Source organism: Hemitrygon akajei, chromosome 3 (genome assembly GCF_048418815.1).
Source record: "Hemitrygon akajei chromosome 3, sHemAka1.3, whole genome shotgun sequence".
In the NCBI taxonomy this organism is placed as follows: domain Eukaryota; kingdom Metazoa; phylum Chordata; class Chondrichthyes; order Myliobatiformes; family Dasyatidae; genus Hemitrygon; species Hemitrygon akajei.
In genome coordinates this window covers 10,565,485-10,591,778 of record NC_133126.1, presented here as the reverse complement: position 1 = coordinate 10,591,778, position 26,294 = coordinate 10,565,485, and the positions used below count along the sequence as shown (strand labels likewise).

The following is a 26,294-nucleotide window of genomic DNA, read 5'->3' as shown; positions in this document are numbered from 1 at the left end:
TTGAAGATAACCAGGTGGTTTAGATTAAATGCGCAACTTCAAATTGGGAAATTTAATCCAATTAAATCTGGATTAACAGAGTTTCAAGTAATGGTGACCATGAAATAAAAGCTCTCACCTAGCTGATTATGTCTTTGGCAAATTAAATTGCTATCCTGATCCAATCTTCACTTCAGACTATAACAGTAGCTGAACAACTACCCTTCAAAATGGCCCAATTAACTTCATTCAACAGATGCTGGAACTATCAGCTTGCAGGTTGTTCACATCCAGTGAATAGAGTACAACGACCAATTCCAAATGAGATCAGGATACTTACTCTTTCTTTTGGTTCTTTTTACTTGTACTATTGATCATTTTCATTCCATTATGGTAAATTCTCTCTGCTTCCTGTGCAACCTTGCGTTGACTGGCCTCTTCATCAGCTAGAACAGAGGTAGTAGAGTAAGTGAGTGAACAGCCAATGTGAGTTGTAATCTTAAAATTACCATTACAGTAACTCAAGACTTCTTGATTTAATACGAATTAAAATAAACTGACTTATAAAAGCAAAAACTTGAGTGGCAAATTGAGAGAAAATTGTTTACTAGCCGGTTCAGGCTAGATTTTAGATGGGTTACATTAAATTAGGGTGTAAAATTGTTATTTTTTCTTGTTATTTAATTTTCCTATGTTTACTTAAATTTTACACGATCACCTATATATTGTATGTGTAATCGTTCAGTGAATTTTCAATAATTGTAGCATTCCTGATTCTATACATTCTAGAACTTTTAGTTTTTCTGTAATAGATGCCACACCACTTGATTCTGGTCATTTCAAAGGTTATATCTTAATAACAATATGCTTCATTTCTAGTCATAGTCATTGAACAGAAACAAGTCTTTTGACCCATCTAATCCATGTCAAGCTGTTAATCTGCCTACACTCATTCACCTGCACCCAGACTACAGCCCTGCATACCCCTACCATCCATATACAGTTGAAAAGTCTGAACCCTTTGCAATAACCTGGTTTTCTACATTAACTACTCGTAAAATGCAGTCCGATCTTCATCTAAGTTACAATAGACAAACATAATCTGCCTAAACCAATGACACAAACGATTATACTTTTCATATCTTTATTGAACATGCGTGTTGGGGAGGAAGCATTAAGAAGAGGGACGCCTCACGTCTTAATAAGCTGGTAAGGAAGGCGGGCTCTGTCGTGGGCAAAGTACTGGAGAGTTTAACATTGGTAGCTGAGCGAAGGGCGCTGAGTAGGCTACGGTCAATTATGGATAACTCTGAACATCCTCTACATAGCACCATCCAGAGACAGAGAAGCAGTTTCAGCGACAGGTTACTATCGATACAATGCTCCTCAGACAGGATGAAGAGGTCAATACTCCCCAATGCCATTAGGCTTTACAATTCTACCGCCAGGACTTAAGAACTTTTTAAAAGCTATTATTAATGCTTTTTGAGATAGTGATTTAGATGCATATCATATTTTTTACTGAGTTAAGTATTGTATGTAATTAGTTTTGCTACAACAAGTGTATGGGACATTGGAAAAAAAGTTGAATTTCCCCATGGGGATGAATAAAGTATCTATCTATCTATCTATCTAATCATTCACAGTCCAGGCTGGGAAAAGTATCCGAATGCTTGTATTTAATAACTGGTAGAACCTCCCTTTAGCAGCAATAACCTCCACCAAACGTTTCCTGTAGCTGCTGACCAGACTTGCACAACGGCAGGGCAAAATTTTAGACCATTCCTCCATACAAAACTGTTTCAGTCCATCAATATTTCTGGGATAACATGCATGAACAGCTCTCTTCAGGTAATGCAACAGCATCTCAATTGGGTTAAGGTCTGGACTGAAATTCCAAAACACAAATTTAAACCATTTTTAAAAAAAAAAACATTCTGTTGATTTACTCCTGTTTCAGATCATTGTCCGGTTGCATCATCCAACTTCTATTCAACTTTAGGTGACAGACTACTACCTTGATATTCTTCTGTAAAATGTCTTAATACAATTTTGGATTCATTGCTCCTTCAATGACTGCAAGCTGCCCAGGCCCTGAGGCAGTAAAGCAGCCCCAAACAATGATGCGCCTTCCATTATGCTTCGCAGCTTGGGATGAGGTTTTAGTGTTGGTGTGCAGTGCCCTTTTTCCTCCAAACAAAGCGGTGTGCATTTCTGCCAAAAAATTCAACTTTTGTCTCATCTGTCCACAGAACATTGCTCCAGATGTGTAGTGAAACTTAGGGGGTCTTTTGCAAACTTGAGACACGTGACAATGTTTTTTTTTGGAGAACAGTGGTTTTCTCTGTGATATCCTTCCATGGACACCATTCTTACTCGGTGTTTTCTTTGTAGTGGACACAGGAACAGAGACTTTAGCAAGTTCTAGAAATTGCTGTTATTCTTGGGTTCTTGTTCACCTCCTTCAGCATTGCACATTGTGCTTTTGGTGTGATATCTGCAGGACGCCCACCCCTAGGGAGTGTAGTAACAGTACTGAGTTTTCTCCATTTGCAGACAATTTCTCTTACGATGGAGGGTTGAACACCTGTCTTTAGAAATGCTCTTGTAGCCTCTTCCAGCTTCATTTATCTCTACAGTTCTTCTTCCAAGGTCCTTTGAAAGTTGTTTTGATTGAAGCATGGTGCACATAAGTAGATTTTTTTTGAATAGCAGGCTCTGTCAGTAACCTGTGTGTCTTTATTTAATAAATAGGGCAGGGCATGTCTACAACCAACATCTCCAATCTCATCTCATTGACTGGAACACTAGACCTCTAATAGCTTTTGTAGAAGGCACTACCCCAGAGGCTCACATACTTTCTTCTAACCTAGATTGTGATTGTTTAATTGTGTACTCCGTATTGATGAGAAGCACAATTGTTTGTGTGTTATTAGTTTAGACTGTATTTGTCTATTATTGTAACTTGGATGAAAATCAGACCACGTTTGATGAGTAATTAATGCAGAAAACCAGGTAATTGCAAAGGATTCAAAAACTTTTTCTTGCAACTGTTAAAATTGTACAAGGCATTGGTAAGGCCGAATTTGGAGTATTGTGCACAGTTCTGGTCACTGAATTATAGGAAAGATATCAACAAAATAGAGAGAGCACAGAGAAGATTTACTAGAATGTTACCTGGGTTTCAGCACCTAAGTTACAGGGAAAGGTTGAACAAGTTAGGTCTTTATTCTTTGGAGCGTAGAAGGTTGAGGGGGGACTTGATAGAGGTATTTAAAATAATGAGGGGGATAGATCGAGTTGACGTGGATAGGCTTTTTCCATTGAGAGTAGGGGGGATTCAAACAAGAGGACATGATTTGAGAGTTAGGGAGCAAAAGTTTAAGGGTAACATGAGGGGAAATTTCTTTACTCAGAGAGTGGTAGCTGTGTGGAATGAGCTTTCAGTAGAAGTGGTAGAGGCGGGTTCAGTATTGTCATCTAAAGTAAAATTGGATAGGTAAGGAATGGAAGGTTATGGGCTGAGTGCGGGCCAGTGGGACTAGGTGAGTGTAAGCGTCAGCATGGATTAGAAGGGCCGAGATGGCCTGTTTCCGTGCTGTAGTTATTATATGGTTATATGGTTAACTGTAACAAAGCAAATTTCTCGAACTATTGAAATTCGAACCAGCATCCACCATTTCCATTGGTAGCTCATTCCATACTTGTACTACCCTCAGAAGTTCCCTCTCATATCACCCTTAAACATTTCACCTTTCATCCTTAACCCATGACCTCTTCCTCATCTCAGCCAGCCTCACTGGAAAAGGCATGCTTGCATTTACCCTATCTATACCCCTCAATTTTGTATACTTCCATCAAATCTCCCCTAATTTTCCTACAATCTAGAGAATCAAGTCCTAACCTATTCAACCTTTCCTTATAACTCATCACTCAAGTCCTGGAAACATCCTTGTAAATTTTCTCTGCGCTCTTTTGAGCTTATAGACTTGAGTATGAGATGGTCATAACTTATTTTCATTGTCTTTCCTTTCATTGTGCTTATAACATTCAACCATGAAATCTTATGCCTCACTTTTGACTTCCAAAGAAACAGATCAAAATCACCTCATCTTACAGTTAAGAACAAAAATCATACAAGCTTGGCTCACATTGAAGGGTCTCTTGGAAGGTGGGTAAATAAGATGAACAATAAGAGCATTCACTCAAACTGTCTGCAGGGTCAATATTTAAACATCGCTGCATCAATACACAAGCTGAATATTTGTAGATAAAAATCAAACTAATACAAGCCAATAACTCCAGAAACAGACCAAACTGCCTTCATGGTAGAGGACTCAAGGGGGTGAGGAAAAAATATAAATGTGGAGACTAAAGTCAACCAGTACGTGCTGCCCAAAGGATATTGCAACTTAACTACAGGGGAAAGAAACGTGCTGATCAAGATCTTAAGATTACTTCAACAAGAGGAGGGAGTCCATATTTATAAACTTAAAATGTTGTCTCTTATATTGCCTGGGTACCCACCACAATTTTGGCCTGTAAAGAGCTATTTTGTTATGATCTATTGTGTCATTACATGGAAGTTAACAATTTGCCCAAATCTTTGCAATGCACTTCAGAACCTGAACATTTAACACTTAAGTTTTAAATATGTTGAACCTTTCCAAAATCACCTAGATATGTAAAATGCACAATAAAAAGTACCCACTTTCACAAAATCCCCATTTCTTGTCCTGATTATAGTTGTATGTTGTTGCACACCAGAGCCTGTCATCATTTCTTCCATCGGTGGTACAGCTCAGATATTCCTGGCCCATGAAGAGGAAGGGAAAAACACAGGCTTCTCCATCAGCAGTCCCACCAATTGCTAAAGGATTTAAAGCAAAATATATTAATTTAATCAGAAAGCATCTCTGGAAGGAATGTAAAAGAATTACTTTGTTTTACTTGCCGTACACAAACTACAGTCCAATTAAAAGGTTATGAACTGTGAAGAGTTTGCTTCTCCACATAATCCTTCCTGACCCAAGTACTCAATTCCGATTTCTAAAATACACGTTACTTTTCGAAACTAATAGCTTTCAAATATTCTTCAACTTAGAAAAAGATTCAGCATTTAGAACATAACATATTAAGTAATAAAAGGCAACTTGAAAGGAGATGCTGTAGAGAATACAAAAAGAGATTAACAGAAGTTCAAAGTACATTATCAAAGTATGTTTCCATTACAAAATCTTGCGATGCATCTCCAAACAGGCAGCCACGAAACCAACACAAAAAATAATTCAAAAAAAAGGTCAAGCATCCAATGCCCAGAGAAAAAAAAAAGAATCATGCAAACAATAATCACAAGCAAATATTATTCTGAACTGAAGTCACCGAGACTCCATCCTCAGACCCTTAGTCCAGCACAGAGTGGTGTAGAGGTTACAAAGTAGTGAGCTGAATCGGGCCCCAACAAACTGAACTTCTTAATTTGGTTTGGCACCTAAATCGTCACCATTGATATAGATGACTAAGATTAAAAGGACAGTTAAAACAGTTGCTTAAAAATAAAATTGTAGTTTAAAAAAAGTAACAATTTTTACTAAAAAAGTTACTTCTACAAATAAATTGCAGAAATCTGACTAAAATTTTGTACGAGTTCCAAATTACTTTGACAAGCAACCTTATTTATCCAATTGATCAAGTGGTAAGAAACTTTAATCAAAACTTGGCGCACCCCATCAAACTTTTGCATTGTGTACAAGAACTTTCCCTTTGCATACGTGGCACAAGATTAATCATGGATGAAGGAAAGAACTAAGCACCTGCTTAAACTACTGCTCATTATAGCATACAAGCGATAGAACCGAAATCTTATTTTTAGACAAAGAGTTTCAGATGGTTTCAAATAAAAGCTGTAGCTTTCAACAACATTTTTTTGTGCTGGTAACCATAACATTATGAAAGGCAAACTTTATTCTGAAAACTAAGATACAGCAAGCTAAAAACACAAATACATTCGTTTTGGTTAATTGGGAAACACCAGGACCAGTACATTTTGGCCCAATTAAGCAGATGCCCCAATTAACCAAAGTTCCATGAAAATAGTTTAAAAAGGTATAAAAAGACAAACTACTGTTTAACTGAGTAAGAAATTATGGATTTAAATGAAATACAGCCCAATTTCAAACATTTAATACTACTACAGTACTATAATACTGTATTAGTTCCTAGTAGTTCATTAAGTGTATGCAGCCACTTGCTTTTGATCGAGTATAAGTGAACAAAATCACCACAGACACCAAGTGTAGGTAAAGGACTGCCTTCAAACAATGCTATCAACAATTGCATCCTCCAAATCTTCATTTTACTGGAACATTCAAGATGACTGTCAACACCTTCAAATTCTTAAATTGTAGTGTAAGTTTCATATTCACTCCCAGCTGTTTCAGGCATCTACCATTCAGGGAAACAAACAGTCCTTCCAGATGAGGCAACACTTCAACTGAGAGTCTGTCGGGACGTGCTCCCAGTGTGCTCTCCTGTATATCAGTGAGATTGGGAGACTTCTTTGCCAAGCACCTTCATTCCATCCACCATAAAAAGCGGGATCTCCAAGTGGCCACTGACTTCAATTCTACTTCCCATTCTGACATGTCAATCCATGGCCTCCTCTACTGCCACGATAAGCCCACATAGGTTGGAAGAGCAACACCTTGTATTCCGTCTGGGTAGCCTTCAACCTGATGGCATGAACATCGATTTCTTGAACTTCTACTAACCCCCTTCCTCTCCATTACCATTCCCATTCCTGTTTCTTGCTCACCCACCTTATCTCCTTACCTGCCCATCACTTCCCTCTGGTGCTCTTCCCCCTTCCCTTCTTAAAATGGTCCAGTCCTCTCTCAGACTCCCCCTTCTCTAGCCCTTTACCTCTTTCACCAAATTCCCAGCTCTTTACTTCACTCCCTTCACTATCACCTGCCACCTTGTACTTCTTCCACCCTCCCCTCTTCTTTCCAGTCCTGAAGAAAGGTCTCAGCCTGAAACGTCAACTGTTTACATAGGCGATGCCTCCAGTAGTTGAGTTCCTTCAGTATTTTGTACGTTGCATTGGATTTCCAGCATCTGCAGATTTTCTCATGTCAGACATCTCCAAACCTGAATGCTTGAAACTGCAGTGAGCAAAACAGTTCTGAATCATCTCAATGCTTATCTCTCACTATCAGTGACAAAAATCACTGCTTTTTGAACACAAGCATAGGCACCCAAAGCTATTTAAAATCTGCTTGCTCCAAGCACATTGTAGTGTCTAACAGTCACCTAACTCACCACTCACATTTGGAGAGGCACAATATGATTAGGAGTAGTCAGCATGGCTTTGTCAAAGGCAGGTCCTGCCTTACAAGCCTGATTGAATTTTTTGATGTGACTAAACACATTGATGAAGGTAGAGCAGTAGATATGGTGTATGTGGATTTCAGCAAGGCATTTGGTAAGGTACCCCATGCAAGGCTTATTGAGAAAGTAAGGAGGCATGGGATCCAAGGGGACATTGTTTTGTGGATCCAGAACTGGCTTGCACACAGAAGGCAGAGTGGTTGTAGATGGGTCATATTCTGCATGGAGGTCGGTCACCAGTGGTGTGCCTCAGGGATCTGTTCTGGGATGCCTACTCTGATATTTTTTTTAAATGACCTGGATGAGGAAGTGGAGGGATGTGTTAGTAAATCTGCTGATGACACAAAGGTTGGAGGTGTTGTGGATAGTGTGGAGGGCTGTCAGAGGTTACAGCGGGACATTGATAGGATGCAAAACTGGGCTGAGAAGTGGCAGATGGACTTCAACCCAGAGAAGTGCGAGGTGGTTCATTTCAGTAGATCAAATATGATGGCAGAATATAGTATTAATGGTAACACCCTTGGCAGTGTGGAGGATCAGCAAGATCTTGGGGTCTGAGTCCATAGGACACTCAAAGCTGCTGCGCAGGTTGACTCTGGTTACGAAAGCATATGGTGCATTGGCCTTCATCAATTGTGGGATTGAGTTCAAGAGCTAAGAGGTAATGTTGCAGCTATATAGGACCCTGGTCAGACCCCACTTGGAGTTCTGTGCTTAGTTCTGGTCGCCTCACTACAGGAAGGATGTGGAAACCATAGAAAGGGTACAGAGGAGATTTACAAGGATGTTGCCTGGATTGGGGAGCATGCCTTACAAGAATAGGTTGAGTGAACTCGGCCCTTTTTCCTTGGAGCGATGGAGGATGAGAGATGACCTGATAGAGGTGTATAAAATGTTGAGAGGAACTGATCGTGTGGATAGTCAAGAGGCTTTTTCTCAGGGCTGAAATGGCTAGCACGAGAGGGCACACTTATAAGGTACTTGGAAGCAGGTACAGAGGAGATGTCAGGGGTAAGTATTTTTTAATACAGAGAGTGGTGAGTGCATGGAATGGGCTGCCAGCGACAGTGATGGAGGTGGATACTATAGGGTCTTTTAAGAGACTCCTGGACAGGTGCATGGAGCTCAGAGAGCCATGGGTAACCCTAGGTAATTTCTAAGGTAAGGACATGCAGGTTCAGCACAGCTTTGTGGGCCGAAGGGCCTGTGTTATGCTGTAGGTTTTCTGTGTTCTACTGATCTTGGAAGCAGTTGCGCTTTTTAACTGTAACAGGCTGAAATGGGAATATTTAATCGTATCCATTGAGAGTACTGCTGCTACTCGAGTCGCATCTAGGTGCCTCTCCAATCGTGATCTGCAACCCTCCAATCCTCTGGAACCTTTCCCGTCCCCATTAATAATGCAAAAAGCATTGCCAGAGGCTCAGCAATCGCCTCCCTCGCTTCCCACAGTAGCTTCAGGTATATCTCATCCGGTCCCGGTGACTTATTCAACTTGATGCTTTCCAAAAGCTCCAGCACATCCTCTTTCTTAAAAGACGTATTGTGATATATTGTATGATGTAGATAAACATGCTCTTTCCATGACCATGACTCTCTTTGGCAAGTTTTCCTAAAGAAGTGGATTTCCATTTCCTGAGGTTTGTCTTTACAAGCTGGAAGACCCCAGCCATCATCAATACTTTATAAATTGTTGCATAACCAGTACTTGTGATATGTACCAGCTGCTCATATGATAGATAGATAGATAGATAGATAGATAGATACTTTATTCATCCTCATGGGGAAATTCAACTTTTTTCCAATGTCCCATACACTTGTTGTAGCAAAACTAATTACATACAATACTTAACTCAGTAAAGAATATGATATGCATCTAAATCACTATCTCAAAAAGCATTAATAATAGCTTTTAAAAAGTTCTTAAGTCCTGGCGGTAGAATTGTAAAGCCTAATGGCATTGGGGAGTATTGACCTCTTCATCCTGTCTGAGGAGCATTGCATCGATAGTAACCTGTCGCTGAAACTGCTTCTCTGTCTCTGGATGGTGCTATGTAGAGGATGTTCAGAGTTTTCCATAATTGACCGTAGCCTACTCAGCGCCCTTCGCTCAGCTACCGATGTTAAACTCTCCAGTACTTTGCCCACGACAGAGCCCGCCTTCCTTACCAGCTTATTAAGACGTGAGGCGTCCCTCTTCTTAATGCTTCCTCCCCAACACGCCACCACAAAGAAGAGGGCGCTCTCCACAACTGACCTATAGAACATCTTCAGCATCTCACTACAGACATTGAATGACGCCAACCTTCTAAGGAAGTACAGTCGACTCTGTGCCTTCCTGCACAAGGCATCTGTGTTGGCAGTCCAGTCTAGCTTCTCGTCTAACTGTACTCCCAGATACTTGTAGGTCTTAACCTGCTCCACACATTCTCCATTAATGATCACTGGCTCCATATGAGGCCTAGATCTCCTAAAGTCCACCACCATCTCCTTGGTCTTGGTGATATTGAGACGCAGGTAATTTGAGTTGCACCATATCACAAAGTCCTGTATCAGTTTCCTATACTCCTCCTCCTGTCCATTCCTGACACACCCCACTATGGCCGTGTCATCAGCGAACTTCTGCACATGGCAGGACTCCGAGTTATATTGGAAGTCTGATGTGTACAGGGTGAACAGGACCGGAGAAAGTACGGTTCCCTGCGGCGCCCCTGTGCTGCTGACCACCGTGTCAGACCTACAGTCTCCCAACCGCACATACTGAGGCCTATCTGTCAAGTATGACCATTTGCCACCTGCTTGCATGGCTTCATGTGACCCTGATCAGGGGCACTAAGCAGGTGCTACACCTTTGCCCAAGGGTAACCTGCAGGCTAGCAGACGGAAGGAGAGTCTTACACTTTCTTTGGTAAAGACTTGCCTCCATCCCGTCAACCTAGCACTACAGTACTTGCCTTTATTAGAATAATGTCATTGAGGTGCCAGTATAATTAATTGGTCCATGTATAATTAAATTCACTTTAATTATACATGGACCAAACGTTCAAAAACTGAAGCCAAGCCAGCTACTTTCATGTGACATACAGGCCAATAAATAACTATCAGGATTAATGGCAACATACACCAAATGCTGGAGGAACTCAGTACGTTAGGCAGCATCTGCAGTGCCCACCTCCTTAAAGCATTTGCAACGCAAATCCAACAAACTGATGTTGCATTTGGCTCAAAGAAACCAAGATGTTTGTGATAAGACCATAAGACAAAGGAGCAGAAATAGGTCATTTAGCCCATCGAGTCTGCTCTGCTATTCCATTACGGCTGATCCCAGATCCCACTCAACCCCATACACGCGCCTTCTCGCCATATGCTTTGATGCCCTGTTCCGCTTAAACATACGCACAGACCTGGCCTGCACCGCAGTCTGTGGCACAGCATTTAAAAGATTCACTACCCGGCTAAAAAAAAATCCTCCTTACCTCTGTTCTGAAAGGTCACCCCTCAATTCTAGTTCTGGATACTCCACTATAGGAGACATCCTCTCCACATCCACCTTATCTAGTCCTTTCAACATTTGGTAAGTTTCAATGAGATTCCCAGGCAATCTTCTAAATTCCAGTGCCAAACACTCATCATATGTTAACCCTTTCATTCACAGAATCATCTTTGTGAACCTCTTCTGAAATCTCTCCAATAAGAACACATCTTTTCTGAGATATGGGGCCCCAAATATGATGAGGGTGTGGCAGAAGGGGGATGAGTTGATTAGATACACAATGGCTCCTCTTCTTGATAACTTAATAAAAAAAATTACAAAGCAAACTAAAACATGATTTCAATGTCTTGCCTTTTTGAACATCTTTATCTGGGTTTACACTTTCTTCTTCAGAGGCAGCATCATGTTCGTCGGGTTTACTTTCCTCAAAGTCTTCTGTGTCCATGATCTGCCCAGCAACAACTCTGGTTTCTGTTGGCTGATCTCTCATTTGATCACTTTGTTCATTTGGCTGAAAGGGAATATGCAAGTTCATTATTCAATCACTGACAAATACTGCATGTTTTCTAATATAAAATCAATGGCTAGAAGCAGAGAATCCACCCCCCCCCCCCCAGAGAACCCATGCTTCATCATCTGAACAAAAATACGTTTACCTCTGTAGTGTCTGGTGAAGATTAAATGCTGACTCAGAAGTTATAGAATATTCTGAATACAAAGATATTTAAATTGAAGTGTTTGCAAAAGGAGTTGAATGGTGTTCACATAAAGCACACAAAATTGCAAGACAAATTTAGAACATGTCTAAAACCCAGTACATTCCAATGATCATGCCATGTTCTCCGAATTCAAAGGAAGGAGATCGGCACTCCCTTCAAGAACAACATCCCCATCACTTGGAACCTACTTACGTAGCCAGCTTTGACATGCAGGTCAGTTTTTGTTATCATATGTCTGACACCAGGCCCCTAAAACAGACCACTGCAAGCTCTGTCAAACAGACTACCACTCAGTCAGGGGAAAAGATAGCCTCAAAGCCTCCCTGATAAAAATGCAACACCTCACTAAATCCTGAGAATCCTTGATCCAAGAGGTGACAGAAGAGTATTTGGGATGGGACAAGAAAACTTGATGTTTAAGGCAGGAGCTTCATGAACACTGTAACTGTAAAGGTAGTGCAACCATGTTATCCAATGAGGCACATGTCGGACATGTGGACAAGTGTGATATTAACTTGTCACCACAGGATCCACACGAAGACAAGTCAACCTCAATCCTGAGGGGCCACTTATGGACCACTATGATCATTGCAGCAACCAAATAAGATTATTGGCACAATTTTGCTGCCTCAACAGATATATTCAACCATCTTATATTATTCAACTCCTTTCCTCAAAGAAATACGAATTTATCTTCAAGTAAATGGAAAGTTTAAACATCTATACCATTTGCCTTAATTGCATGAGATGGCTCATAACACTTTTACCATTCTGCATCAGGCATTTGTCACTCGGGACCATGTTATCAATCTAGCCCTGTTGTAGCTTCTTGACATAGCATAGATGGAAGCTTACCTTTGACTCCAGTGACTCATCAATTTCTTGCACATCTGGGGGAAAAAAGTAGATACACATTATTAACTTGGAGTAACAGCACAAGACAGTCACACTTCAAACATTTAAACCCATATACTGAAAAATGAATTTAAAAGTTTTTAAGACACTGGAAAATAGTTATTCCGTAAACAAATGTCCACACAATACTGTGAATTCCTCATCAATGTTTCCCAAACCAAGTTAATGTTTACTTTATGCAGCAGAAAAATTTCTTGTAATCATTCAAAGCATCAAAAGCGTCCAATAAACACCTCTGGGGGTAAGTATATTTTACAATAATACATATCGATAAAAGTGGCCAGAATGTTAAAATATGGTGGAGTAAGAAACTATCTCATTCCACTTCTATTTACAAAGTAAATGTGACCGATACAATGATTTGAACTTTCAAGCATCACTCTTTTATAACTTAGGCTTTTCAGCCCATCAAGTTCATGCTCCATTCTCTGGCTTTCTCCTGCAAACTTACATTATCAAGAGAGCCTGTATGAGACACCAAAGTACTGGGTGGACTATGGACTGTAGTTTTTGATGGACTCCAGATCAAGGTCTCTGGGGGTGGGGCTTTTGCTAGGTGGGTCAGTACTTCTGCTGGCTCAAGTGTGGGGGAAGGGGAGGGCCATTGCTTTTGCTTGTGCGTGGGAGGGCAGCAGGATCTTTGATGTTCTAATGTTTCTATCATTCGTTCTATGTGGAGTTTCTTATTGCATGGATGTCTGTGAAGAGTAAGATTTCAGGTTTGTTACATACCCCATAACTGGGTGTCTTACCAGCAAAGATAGAAGTATCTGTTGGAATCTGGTACTATTTTCAAAACAGTGTTTATTAGTAAAATATACAAATCAATATCAACAATGCAAATATACAGAGAATACATGTTAGCAACAGTAAACCTAAAAGTGTGGGTATAATAATAATCAATAATAAACAAGCTCTATCGATGTCTAGGGGATAATGAATTGTCATATGTGACATTGGAAAAAAGTTGAATTTCCCCATGGGGATGAATAAAGTATCTATCTATCTATCTATTAAGTTCAAACAGGCTGAGGTGGGGGGGGGGGGGGGGAGAGAGAGAGAGAAGGAACAGCCAGTCAAACCTTCCTTTACGTTCTTGATCCGTCGATGTGTTGTTGCGGCCATTCAGGTATGACCCCTCTCGCCTTTAGCTAGACCGTTCTTCTACGGTGGACTCGTCACCCAGGCAAGGGTGGACACACACACAAGCCCCCACCGGCCTCGCCATAAACACCGAGTTAAAATTGACCGATCCTTCGTTCGGTCTCCGATGCCCCACATTTTCTCGTGGGTTCCAACACTTAAGCAGTGCTCACTTGTGTGTCTCCTGGTGCATCTCTTGGTGTGTCTGAGGGGTGTCTCCCCAGACCTCACTTTTATCCCTACTCACGGGGTCTCAGGTGTCAATCAGTTTTGAATGGCTTAGTCCATCAAACCAGCCCACTCCGGCTGTCCACTGAGGAATTTTAATGAGCAGAATGGTACCAAGTAAACAATCCTTCTCCGAAGCCACAAGTCTTTCAGGAGTCATAATATGGTGGAACAACAAGTCTCTTTCTCCCTGTGTTATCTCTCCCTTATCTGAAGCAAATGTTCCAGTCCCATAATGTTTTTGTTCCATCTCTTTCTCTCTCATTAGCAGCCTGGCAACAGTAACGGTTTGTAATTCTCCCAGGGGAGGGGGACATGGGCAACCCTGCACCCTTCTGCCCATCAGAGCTGTTCATCCTTCGTAACAGGTTGCATACTGTATACATTCTTTGATAGAAATATGAACCATTTGAGTTAGAAGAAAAGGACAAAGATGCAAAGATAATCCAAAGATCCTTATCTGTGGATTCCACTAACCGCGGATCTGGAAAACCTGGAAGTTCTCTCTCCAGCATTCATTGTTTGAGCATGTACAGACTATTTTTTCTTGTCATTATTCCCTAAACACAGTATAACAACTATTCACATAGCATTTACATTGTATTAGGTATTATAAGTAATCTAGAAATGACTTAAAAGTACAGGCAGTCCCCAGGTTATGAACGAGTTCCATTCCTGAGTCCGTCTTTAAGTCGGATTTGAAGTCAGAACAGGTACATCTGGTATTATTTAGTGTCAGTTAGTCAAACATTTTTCTTAGTATATAGTACATATTTTACCTTTCCATGCATATAAAACACTTAAGAAACATATGTATTTCAATAATTAAACCACTGCGTTGCTTAGTAATAATTATAGCTTTCATTGGGGCAGGGCTTCATTAAAATTGTTCCAGTCGTTGACCGACTGTAGCAATGACTGATGGCGTTTCACCTCTTTCCGATCGCTTTATTACTTCCACCTTATTTTCAATCGTGATCGTGATTATTTTCATGAACAGAAATACCATGGATTCAGAGCTGCACCGCCTGGTCATAATGTCCACTGCACTGAGCCAGGTTAAATAAGGGACTTGAGCATCTGCATTTTTTGGTATCCGTGGGGGGTCTCGGAACCAATCCCCCACAGATAAAGAGGGCCAACTGTATTGGAAAGCAGGATTTTACAACTGAATCTTCAAGTTTTGTAAAACAATCACTGAAGAGTAGAAACACAGAAAACCTACCGCACAATACAGGTCCTTCGGCCCACAAAGCTGTGCCAAACATGTCCTTACCTTAGAACTTCCTAGGCTTATCAATAGCCCTCTATTTTTCTAAGCTCTATATATCCATCCGAGAGTCTCTTAAAGGACCCTATCGTTTCTGCCTCCACCACCGCCGCTGGCAGCCCATTCCATGCACCCACCACTCTCTGCATTAAAAAATACTTACCCCTGACATCTCCTCTGTATCTACGTCCAAGCACCTTAAAACTATGCCCTCTTGTGCTAGCCATTTCAGCCCTGAGAAAAACCTTCTGACTATCCACATGATCAATGCCTCTCATTATTTTGTACACGTCTATCAGGACACCTCTCATCCTCTGTCGCTCCAAGACATGCTCCCCAAGCACTGGCTTGCCTCATTAAAAAACTCAAGGCAATGTACTGAAAATGCAATATTTACTTCTCATCTCGTGATTCTTAAATACATAAAGCTCAACCACTTTATTAGCACTGAATAATAAATATTGTGCCTCTGGAGCAAGACCAACATTTCACAATGTTAACAAGAGTTAAAAGTAGTTGTCAGTTAACTAGCCTTGTTAACTATAAACTTATTGGCATTGAACATGTTTCACAACCATCTCCATTCCAAGCTTCTAAGTCAAAGTAAATTTTATTTTGAAAGTACATACATATGTCACCATATACAACCCTGAGATTCATTTCCCTGTGGGCATACTCAGTAAATCTATAGAATAGTAACTGTAACAGGATCAATGAACGATCAGCCAGAGTGCAGAAGACACTGTGCAAATGTAAATATAAATAAATGGCAATAAATAATAAGAACATGAGATAATGAGAGAGTCCTTAAGGTGAGATCACTGGTTGTGAGAATCATCTCAAATGATGGGCAAGTGAGTGTAGTTATCCCCCTTTTGTTCAACAGACTGATGGTTGAGGGGTAGTAACTGGTTTTGAACCTGGTGGTGACAGTCCTGAGGCTACTGTACCTTCTTCCTGATGGCAACAGCAAGAAAAAAGATTGGCATCAGTGGTGAGGATCTTGAATGCTATTTTCCTAGCACATCCCCCGAGTTGCATTGCAGGAGGCAGGTAGCTGGGTGACTGCCAGAATGAATAGGCAGGTGAATAGACAGTTGGCCTGGAGCACCTCAGTGGCCTTCAATGATTTTGATACTGTTGAGGGAAGACCTTCCCAGGGGAACGACGCCATGGAGACCAGGTTATGGCACTGAGCAGAAGGGGGGAGTGATGGTGATAGGCAACTCAATAAGGAATCAGACAGGAGATTCTGCGGACATGAACGGGACACCCAAACGGTATATTGCCTCCCAGGTGCCAGGGACATCTCAAATCGTGCCCACGGCATTTTGGAGGGGGAGGGAGAACAGCCAGATGTCTTGGAACACATTAGTACCAATGACATTGGAAGGAAAAGCAAAGAGGTCCTGAAAAGAGAATTTAGAGAGCTAGGCAGAAAGCTGAGAAGCAGGATCACCAGGGTAGTAATTTCTGGATTGCTGCCTGTGCTGCGCACCAGTGAGTGTAGAAACAGGATGATTTGGCAGATTAATGTGTGGCTGAGAAGCTGGTGCAGGGGGCAGGGCTTCAGGTTCTTGGAACATTGGGATCTCTTCTGTCGGAGTATGATCTGTACAAATTGTTGCACCCGAACCCGAGGGAGACAAATATTCTCGCTGGCAGGTTTGTTACAACTGTTGGAGAGGGTTTAAATTAATTTGGCTGGGGCATGGGAAATGAAGTGAAGGGTCTCAGGATAGGATGGATGGTTAAAAAAAGACAAAGATAACATGTGGTCAGGCTGTCAGGATGATAGAACAAAATTACAGCCAGCCTGGTGAATATCAGTGCATTAGGAATGCAGTATCAAAAAGGGTAGCAAATACAACACTCTAAGTGTTATTATCTCAATGCATAAAGTACAAGAAATAAGGTGGATGACCCTGTTGCACTTTTACAGATTGTCAGGTATGATTTTGTAGCCATCACTGAATTGTGATTGAAGAATGGTTGTAGTTGGGAGCTGAATGTCCAAGGTTACACATTGTATCAGAGGGATAGGAAGGTAGGCAGAGGGGATAATGTGGCTCTGTTGATAAGAAAAAAATCAAATCATTAGAAAGATCAGAAGATGTTGAATCCTTGTGGGTTGAGTTAAGAGACTGCAAGGGTCTCTGATGACAATTCTAAACAGGCCTCCAATCAGTAGCTGGGATGTGGACTACAGATTACAACAGAACATAGAAAAGACACTTCAAAAGGGCCATGTTATGATAGTTATGAAAGATTGTAACATGAAGGTAGATTGAGAAAATCAGATTGGTAATGGATTTCAAGAGTGAATTTGTTGAATGCCCACGAGGTGGCTTTTTAGAGCAGTTTGTCATTGACGCTACTAGGGGATCAGCTATATTAGATTCAGTGTTATGTCGTGAACCAGAGGCAATTAGGGAGCTTAAGGTAAAGGAATCCTTAGGAGACAGTGATCACAATATGACTGAGTTCAACCTGAAATTTGATAGGGAGAAAATAAAATCTGACATAGCAGTATTTCAGTGGAGTAAAGGAAACTACAATGGTTAGAGAGAAGAGTTTGCCAAAGTTGGCTGCCAATGACTAGTGGTCTTCTGCAAGAATCAGTGTTAGGACCACTTTGTTTTATGCTATATAACAATGATTTAGATTGCTTTGTTGCCACGTTTGCAGATTATATGAAAACTGGTGGATCAGCAGGCAGCATTGAGGGAACAGGAAAACTGCAGGATTTAGTCAGATTAGGAGAATGGGCAAGAAAGTGGCAAATGGAATACAATGTTGGAAAATGCATTATCATGGATCTTGGTAGTAGAAATAAATGTACAGCCCATTTTCTAAATGGGGAGAAAATCCAAAAATCTGAGATTTTTGTGGGAAATCTGGGATTCTTTGTGCAGAAAATCCTAAATGTTAACTTGCAGGTTGAGTTGGTGGCGAGGAAGGCAAATGCAATGTCAGGACTCATTTCAAGAGGTTTAGAATACAACAGTAGGGATGTTATGCCAAGGCTTTATAAAATACTAGGAAGGCCTTATCTTGATATTGTGAACAGTCTGGATTCCCTATCTAAGAAAAGATGTGCTGGCATTGAAGAGGGTTCAGAGGGAGCTCAGAAGGATGATTCCATGAATGAAAGGGTTATTACATGAGTAACATTTGATGGCTCTGGGTCTGTACTCACTGGAATTCAGAAGGAAGAGGGGGGAATCTCACTGAAATCTTTCAAATGTTGAAAGGCTGAGAGAGAGCAAATATGGACAGAATGTTTCCCATGGTGGGGGGAGTCTAAAACAAGAGGACACAGGCTCAGCAAAGAGTGGTGTCCATTTAAAACAGGTGTGGAGAAATTTCTTTAACCAAAGTGTGGTGAAATTGTGGTATTTGTACTTAAGGCAGAGATTGATAGATTCTTGATTGGCAACCACAAAGATTATGGGGAGAAGGCCAGGGAGTGGGTCTGATGAGGGAGAAATAAAGTTCAGCCATGATTGAATGGCAGAGCATACTCAATGAAACAAATGGCCTCATTCTGCTCCTATGTCTTATGGTCTTTCATGTAGATGTGCTTAGTGACTGGGAGTGCTTTACCCGTGATGTACTAGGCCGAATTCGCTACCTTTTGCAGGATTTTCTATTCAAAAGCATTGGTGTTTTCATACCAGGCCCGAAAGCAGCCAGTCAATACACTCCACACTACACATTTATAGAAGTTTGCCAAAGCTTTTGATTTCATGCCGTATCTCCGCAGACTCCTATGGAGGTAGTGGCTGGGTGTGCTTTCTTTGCAAATGGACTTGCATGCTGGGTCCAAGACAGTCTCCGAAATAGTAACACCTAGGAGCTTATTGATTAGGTTTGAGTGGATGATGGTATTGAATGCTGAGCTATAGTCGATAAAGAGCATCCTGATGTAAGCACCTTTTCTGCCCAGATGTTCCAGGATTTAGTGAAGACCCAATGAGATTGCATCTGCTGTGGACCTGTTGCTCCAAAAGGCAAATTGGAGTGGATCCAAGTCACTTCTCAGTCAGGAGCTGATATATTTCATTACCAAGCACTCAAAACACCTCATCACTGTGGATGAAAGTTCTACTTGGTTAGGTAGAATATTTTTCATTTAGTATGGTTGCACAAAATTAATTTTGGTTGTTAAAAATTTAGTTAATCAACTTTACCTTTCAATACAACAAAACAAATGCATGTTCACCATGGTGAATTTGCTGCTTGAGGCTTGGTACCACTTCCTTCTAAGAACGCTACCTCCTTTAAAGTATATTAGGCCAGTCTTCTAACAAGTAAGCAGGGCAGCAACCTATGTAATTTTTTTTACTAAAAAATCAAAATCTGTTCTTTTAAACCAGGGATTCCCAGCTTGGGCTCCATAGACCCCTCAGTTAATCGTAGTGGTCCATGGCATAAAATAGGTTGGGAGCCCATTTCAGAAAACTGCTAGCTAACTGTAATGTGCCAGTTAACACATCTACAGCTACTGTACCAATGCATAAAATGAATCAAGAGAAACACAAAGCCAAATGCTAGTCAGTCATGTAACTCATGGCTAGCAGGAAAACCTTGTCCAACAGGAAATGTCCATGCTGATTAGTTTTATTCTCATAGGTAGGAGCTAATTTCTTCTTGCTAGCATTACTAGCTCAATACTAACTGAGCCTACAATTTCATTTAAATCCAACTACTCAAATGTTTATGATGAGATATTTAAATACAGTTAATGGTCTGCCACCTGCAAACAGTTGATTGCAGGACAGCTAGAACAGTAAAGTAGAGAACACAAAATGCTGGAGGAACTCGGGCCAGGCAGCATTTACAGAGGGAAACGAACAATGTTTTAGTCCAGGATCCTTCATCTGGACTGGACAGGAAGGGAGCCAAAGCCAGAATACGACAGTAAGGGAACGAATGGAGCATAATTTGTGGAAAAGGTGACTCCAGGTCAGAGGAAAGCTATAGGTGGGGTTGGGGAGATTAAAGAGAATTGCATGAGAACCTCGGAAGTGAAAGGAGAGGAAACCATGGAAAGGAAAGAGAAGTGAATGGCTGGATAACGAATCTTATGGGAGACAGAATCGCAAAATCGCTATTATTTTGGGTCTGATACCCAGGAAATGAGAGAGATACACATCATGTCAGTAATGAGAGAGAGAGAGAGAGAGAGAGAGAGAGACGCAGGATCACAGCAAAGGCATTTGTTAAAGACACCGCAGAATACACAAGGTGGAATGTCTCCTAACAAAAAGCGGAACGGAACCACTGATTACTGCTATTGTCTCTTGGAGAAGGAATTGTGTATTGAGTACTGTACTATTCATTGAAACCCCTCAGGTGTCAACCAGAGTGGTCTGGTTGAGGGATTGCATCATCCCAACCTGATTGACATCTGAGACCCCATGAGTGCGGATAAAAGTCGGGTCTGGGGAACACCCCTCAGACACACCAGAAGAAACGTACGAGACCGGTGGGGGGCTTGTGTGTGTGTCCATCCTTGCCTGGGTGGCGAGTCCTCCACGGAATGGTCTAGCTAAAGGACGGATACGGATCAAAATCGTAACAAGGAAAGTCGGCAAGTTTTTCTCTTTCTCTCTCTCTCTCTCCAACAATTGCAACACAGCGATCAACAATGGCTGCAGCCTGTATGAACTGAACTGAACTTTATATTTCCATCGGACAATTCATTATCCCCTAGACAACGATAGAGCTTATTTCTTATTGATGATTATTATACCCGCACTTTTAGGTTTAGTATTGATAACGTATATTATCTGTATATTTGCATTGATATTATTTTTGTGTATTTTTACTAATAAATACTGTTAAAAATAGTATCATCAGACTTCAACGGCTACTCCTATCTTTGCTGGTAAGATACCCAGTTACGGGGTTTGTAACACAGTAGACCATCAAATAAATGGAAGGAGATGGGGAACCAAAGGGAGGTGATGAACAGGTCAAGAGTGTGGAAGGGGAAGAGGGGAGAGAAGACGACCAGAAAATACAGGCTTCCAGGTTAATCAATCCCACGATCTACTAAATGGTCACAGGGAAAGCAGAGGTTGATCACAAATATAGGCAGAAGTTCAGATCAACACTGAGCAAGCCTAAAATTGCCGAATTTCCAAGAATAGTTTCTCGAGAGCGGGAATTTTATGCTTGCACAATTCCTACTTCAGACTTTACAGTACTTGATAGCATTGAACTTACAGATGAGCTGTCATATTTCACAGAGGGTTGCATCAAGGATTTTTTTTATGGAATTACTTGTCTCACTAGAAGACCAATCATTTAAAAAAATGTGTGACAAACATGCATTTAGCAAAGGTCTCATAGCAAAGGCCCTTTAGCAAAACAACTTGCAGTGTTTACATGTTTGACACAATCAAACTCTTATTGCACCATTGCCTTAACTGACATGATATATCCTCTTAGCTTTCTTTTCATTTCTGAGAATTTTGTTAGCTAGTGATGCGCAGTTGAGTCCAGCTTTTAAATTCAAAAAAATAGTGTTCACACATCAAAATCCAACAACTGGTTTTGCCAGTAATTGCAAGAGAATACAGTAATGTGACGGGTGGCAGAGTGGAGACACTTCACTATCAAAAGTATAAAGTGCTCCTTCCCTCCACTAGCCTGCAAGTCACCGTGGGCAAGATATAACACCTTGCCCCCGCACTCCCTCCCATCCCAGTCAGCATCACATAAAGCCATCACAAATCCCAGTTATGTGCCCACTGACGCCAAGCAGACAGTCTCTGATATAATGGCTAGGGTTACCCATCTTGTAAAGACACATCTGTAGAATTCACTAAGAACAATCATGGTCAGAGCATCACAAACAAGTGAAAATCTGCAGATGCTGGAAATCCAAGCAACACACAAAATGCTGGAGGAACTCAGCTGGCCAGGTAGCATCTATGGAAAAAAAAAGCACAGTTGACGTTTCGGGCCAAAACATCGACTGTATTCTTTTCCACAGACACCAACTGGCCTGCTGAGTTCCTCCAACATTTTGTGTGTGAGGGTCAGAGCACGATTACTAACAACATGGCAGATAATGATGATGATAACGACAGCAATGAGTTCTGCAATGTATGATAGTAGTTAGCATAACAAGATTGATTTGTATTGTACCAGGAATTTTAAAAAGGAAGCCAAAACAAGCTATGTAGTTACCATTAAATGCCATTGCAGTTTTAATAAAAAGCAGCATTTTCCTGAAAGCAATCATCTAAATGTTGCTAAAATTCTAAATAATTAAAAAAAATTATTTCCACAGTAGATAATGAAACTTGCAAGAGACTAACGGACAAAACAGTGAGACAAGACAAAAAAATTGAGTGGTGGGGCAAAGCAAGCAGAGACTATTGAAATAGATATTTGTCTGGAAAACTGAGTTACTAAATTCAACTCAACAACTGTGCTAGAAATGAAAAGTAGTTCAACACTCAATAGAAGAAAGGCTGGGAGGCTGGGATTCCTGGAAAATGACGACTCAGACCTCAGCCTTACCACAGGTTATGGTGACACTGTTAGACTGCCGATTCGGCATCCAAAAGGCACAACACCTGCATGAACTAAACAGCTCACTTGTTCCAGCATTTGAAGCTCAATTTTCTTTTGCACTGGCTCAGTGATTGAAATGTGTTATCTACATTAATTACTCAAAACCAGTGGTTCTACTGGAGGGTGGATAACAGGTACATGGGTCTAATTGTAATTTCCCGTTGGCAAACATTGCATTAACTTTTCCTACTTTAACTAGAACCTCCAAACAGTGAGAATACCTTCCAAACAGGAATGCAAAGTTGTGCAATAGAAAGAAAAATCCTTGTAGTTTTCAGATGCGATTTACATAACCCGCATTTGTGTTATGATATGAGAGTTAAACTTGGATGAGAATCCAGAGAGATAACATTTTACATTTCAGGCAGCCGGGTTCAAATCCCTTGGAGAGTCTATACGTTCTCTCCGTGATTGCACGGGTTTCCTCCAGTTTCCTCCCACAGTTCAAAGATGTACTGGTTGATAGGTTAATGGGTCATTGTAAACTGTCCCATAGCAAGCAGAGGATTAAATTTGGACGGCATGCCTCTACGGACCAGAGGGCCTACCCCGTGCTATATCTCGATAGAACTTTTTAAAAAATGGTCAAGTCCTTTATGGTGGCTTGGAATTTAATTTTAAAAACAATATTCTCAGTAGCAGTAACTATGAAAGATTTTGACTGCTACAAATAATCATTTTAGTTCACTGGTGCCCTGGAAGAAAACTGTCATAGTTTGGCCTACATGCAACTTAAGGTCCACTGATGCATAACCGGCTGCTCAGTTCAGGATCAAACAGGGAGAAACAAGGAATGCTGACGCTCTCCATTGCTCTGGTGTCACAAAAGGGCAGTCTAAGACAAAAGCTGTACTAATTCATGGATACCATTCTTATTTCACAATAAACGTAAAGGGGCCAGTGACATGAAGGATCCCACACTCACTGCTTACAGCCTGTCCCACTCCGATTAGGAAGGAGGCTATGTAGCATCCACGCCAGGACCACCAGAATCAAGAATAGTTACTTTCCCCAAACAGTAAGGCTGATCACCACCACCACACACTAACCTTCATTAAACGGTCTTGAACCGGAATTTTTAAAAACAGGCTGCAACTAAGTTGTCTCTGGGATAACCAGATCTGTCAACTCAAATGAGTGGTACATGTATAAACCTATGGACTAACATTATATATAAAACTTGAAATTAATATGCATTTTTAAAATCTACATGTGTAACATATGCCATTCTCTGACCACTGTTGTCTTGTGATTTTCTTGGCAGAGCGCATTTAATTTGGAATAAAAACAGTAAAGAACTAGACTATAATCTAATCTTAAAGGGGCACATCAAAACCAGAACAAAATTCTAGTCCAGTAATCACTATATTTTAAGATGCAATAAAGCAAATGTTTCCTCTGGTGGGCAAGTCTAAGACCAGAGGACACAGCCTCAATATAGAGGGACAGATGAGGAATTTTGTTAGCCAACGAGTGATGAATCTGTGGAATCCGTTGGCACAGGCAACTGTGGAGGACAAGTAACTGGATATTTTTAAGACGTTGATAAATTCCTGATTAGTCAGGACATGAAGGAATACAGGAAAAAGGCAGGAGTTTGGGGCTGAGAGTCATGATGAAGGGGCAGAGCAGAGTTGATGGGCCAAATGGCCTAATTCTGCGACTTTTCAGCTGCCCACTACTCTATCTGTCGAACTGAAACCCAGAAAACCAGACTCTAGTGCCAAATCATAAGGGCCAAAGAGGAGCATGGTCAATCTATCAAACTGATTTTCTGAATTGAACACATTCCAGAAATGCAGTGAGAAGCAAAAATACAGATAGGACAACTGGGAAAATGCTGGAATATCTTGGTGAAATAATAGCTGGCATTAAGACTGAATGCATGCTCAAGCAAAGTATTAAAGAATAAATTTCTAATTGCTATGGATACAAAACTCCGTTGCAGTGCTACATCCATTCCACACTGACACATGGAAATGAATGTTGGACAATATCGAAGCAAAACGTGGGAATCACAAACACCAGAAATCTGCAGATGCTGGAAATATAAAACAACACACACAAAATGCAAGAGTAACTCAGCAGGCCGGCCAGGCAGCATCTACGGAAAGGAGAAAACAGTTGTCGTTTCAGGCCAAGACCCTTTTTCAAGACTAGAGAGAAGGGGTGAGCTACCTGAATAAAAGGGGGAGGAAGGGAAAGATGCTATTTGGAATGTGAAAGGTGAAGCCAGGTGAGTGGGAAAGCTAAAAGGCTGAAGACAGATTCTGATAGAAGACAGTGGATAATAGGAAAAAGGGACGGAACCCAGAGGGAAGCAATTGACAGGTGAGTAGTAAAAGTCAGAGTGGGGTTTGGGGAATGGGTAGGAGAGGATTATTTTTGCTCACCGTAAGGAGAAGAATAAAAATATCGTCTAAGGACAGAAAAACAAATGAGGAAGTGTTGCCATAAACCAGAATAAGTAGAAAGCCGATAGCATCCATTAGGAAACGGCAGCTGGAATTTCTGGGACATGTTCTGAGGAAAGAAAAGCTCGAACATCTGGCAGTGACAGAAAAGTCGCGCTTGACAGCGCATGAGATTCATGGATGAGATGGACAGGCGAAAGTTTTTTGAAGAGTTTATCAGAACTTCTCAGATTAGGCTAGACTGCCCATATACAACCGGGCACATAATGATAAAGAGCAAAAGAAAACATTGCACGAGCAATATACAACTTAGGCCTGCGAAGTGTTTGTTTACGAGGAGCAGGTGGAGCCAATGGCAAACTGGGCCATGATCTTAAAACACGGCAGAACAGGATGAAAGTCCTAATTTCATCTCTTGCATTATGCTAGAAACATTCTTCCTCATTCCACGTTACTCCAAAACACATTTCCACGCCACTGCCGATGCGAGACGGGGTCCACCCAGGCACACCGACCGAGGCAGCACCAATCTGCCCCTCGTTCGCCCCCTACCTTCAGCTGCACCTCCAGAGCCTCCCCATCAGCCCTGACAGGGTATGAAGGCGGCAGCCCAACCACTATTCGGTTACGGCGGGGAAGAACGGCGCCTCTACCCAGGGCCTAGCATCAGGCGAGGCTTGTGATGAAGACCGCCCGCCTCCCTCCCGTCACCCAGACACTCACCCCCTAAAACCGGCTTCAGCCTCGACACCAAGAGCAGCAGCCAGATGCAGAGCTTGCCTACTCGGTTCCCGGTCATCTCCCGCATCCGCACCGCTACGACTCCGGCTCACTCAAACTTCCGCCGCCATGAGCTCGTTGCATTCCTTTTAAATCCTTCGCAAATTCGTCAACAGCTCGGCGGCCAATCGGGAGGCCCCACACATCTCAGCGTAGGGAAAGTAAAGAGACGCCACGTATTCTTCTACATGTCACTTTGCGATTGGTCGACTGCGACCGCGTGGGGCGGGGCGCCGAATCCTCCAGGACGGAGCGAAATAGTCACGTGTCACGTCCCCGTGTCTTATTCCTCGCGGGCGTGTGGGGTGAATGTAGGCGCATGCGTACAGAGCGATTGAATTGCATTGTGTATTAATAGTGACCGTAAATTC

At 41.5% G+C, this 26,294-nt stretch overlaps 1 protein-coding gene across 1 annotated transcript in view; it reads right to left on the bottom strand.

The window, feature by feature from the left end:
* The window catches only part of sel1l (SEL1L adaptor subunit of SYVN1 ubiquitin ligase), a 55,116-nt gene extending 29,069 nt beyond the window's left edge, over positions 1-26,047 (bottom strand). The window contains exons 1-5 of the mRNA XM_073039195.1: positions 25,867-26,047; positions 12,436-12,470; positions 11,213-11,372; positions 4,691-4,849; positions 320-425 (exon numbers count right to left, since the gene is read on the bottom strand). Coding sequence (XP_072895296.1) covers positions 320-425; positions 4,691-4,849; positions 11,213-11,372; positions 12,436-12,470; positions 25,867-25,951 — 545 coding nt within the window. The 5' untranslated portion in view covers positions 25,952-26,047. The remainder of the gene's footprint in view (positions 1-319; positions 426-4,690; positions 4,850-11,212; positions 11,373-12,435; positions 12,471-25,866) is intronic.
* Between the last annotated feature and the right edge of the window lie 247 nt (positions 26,048-26,294).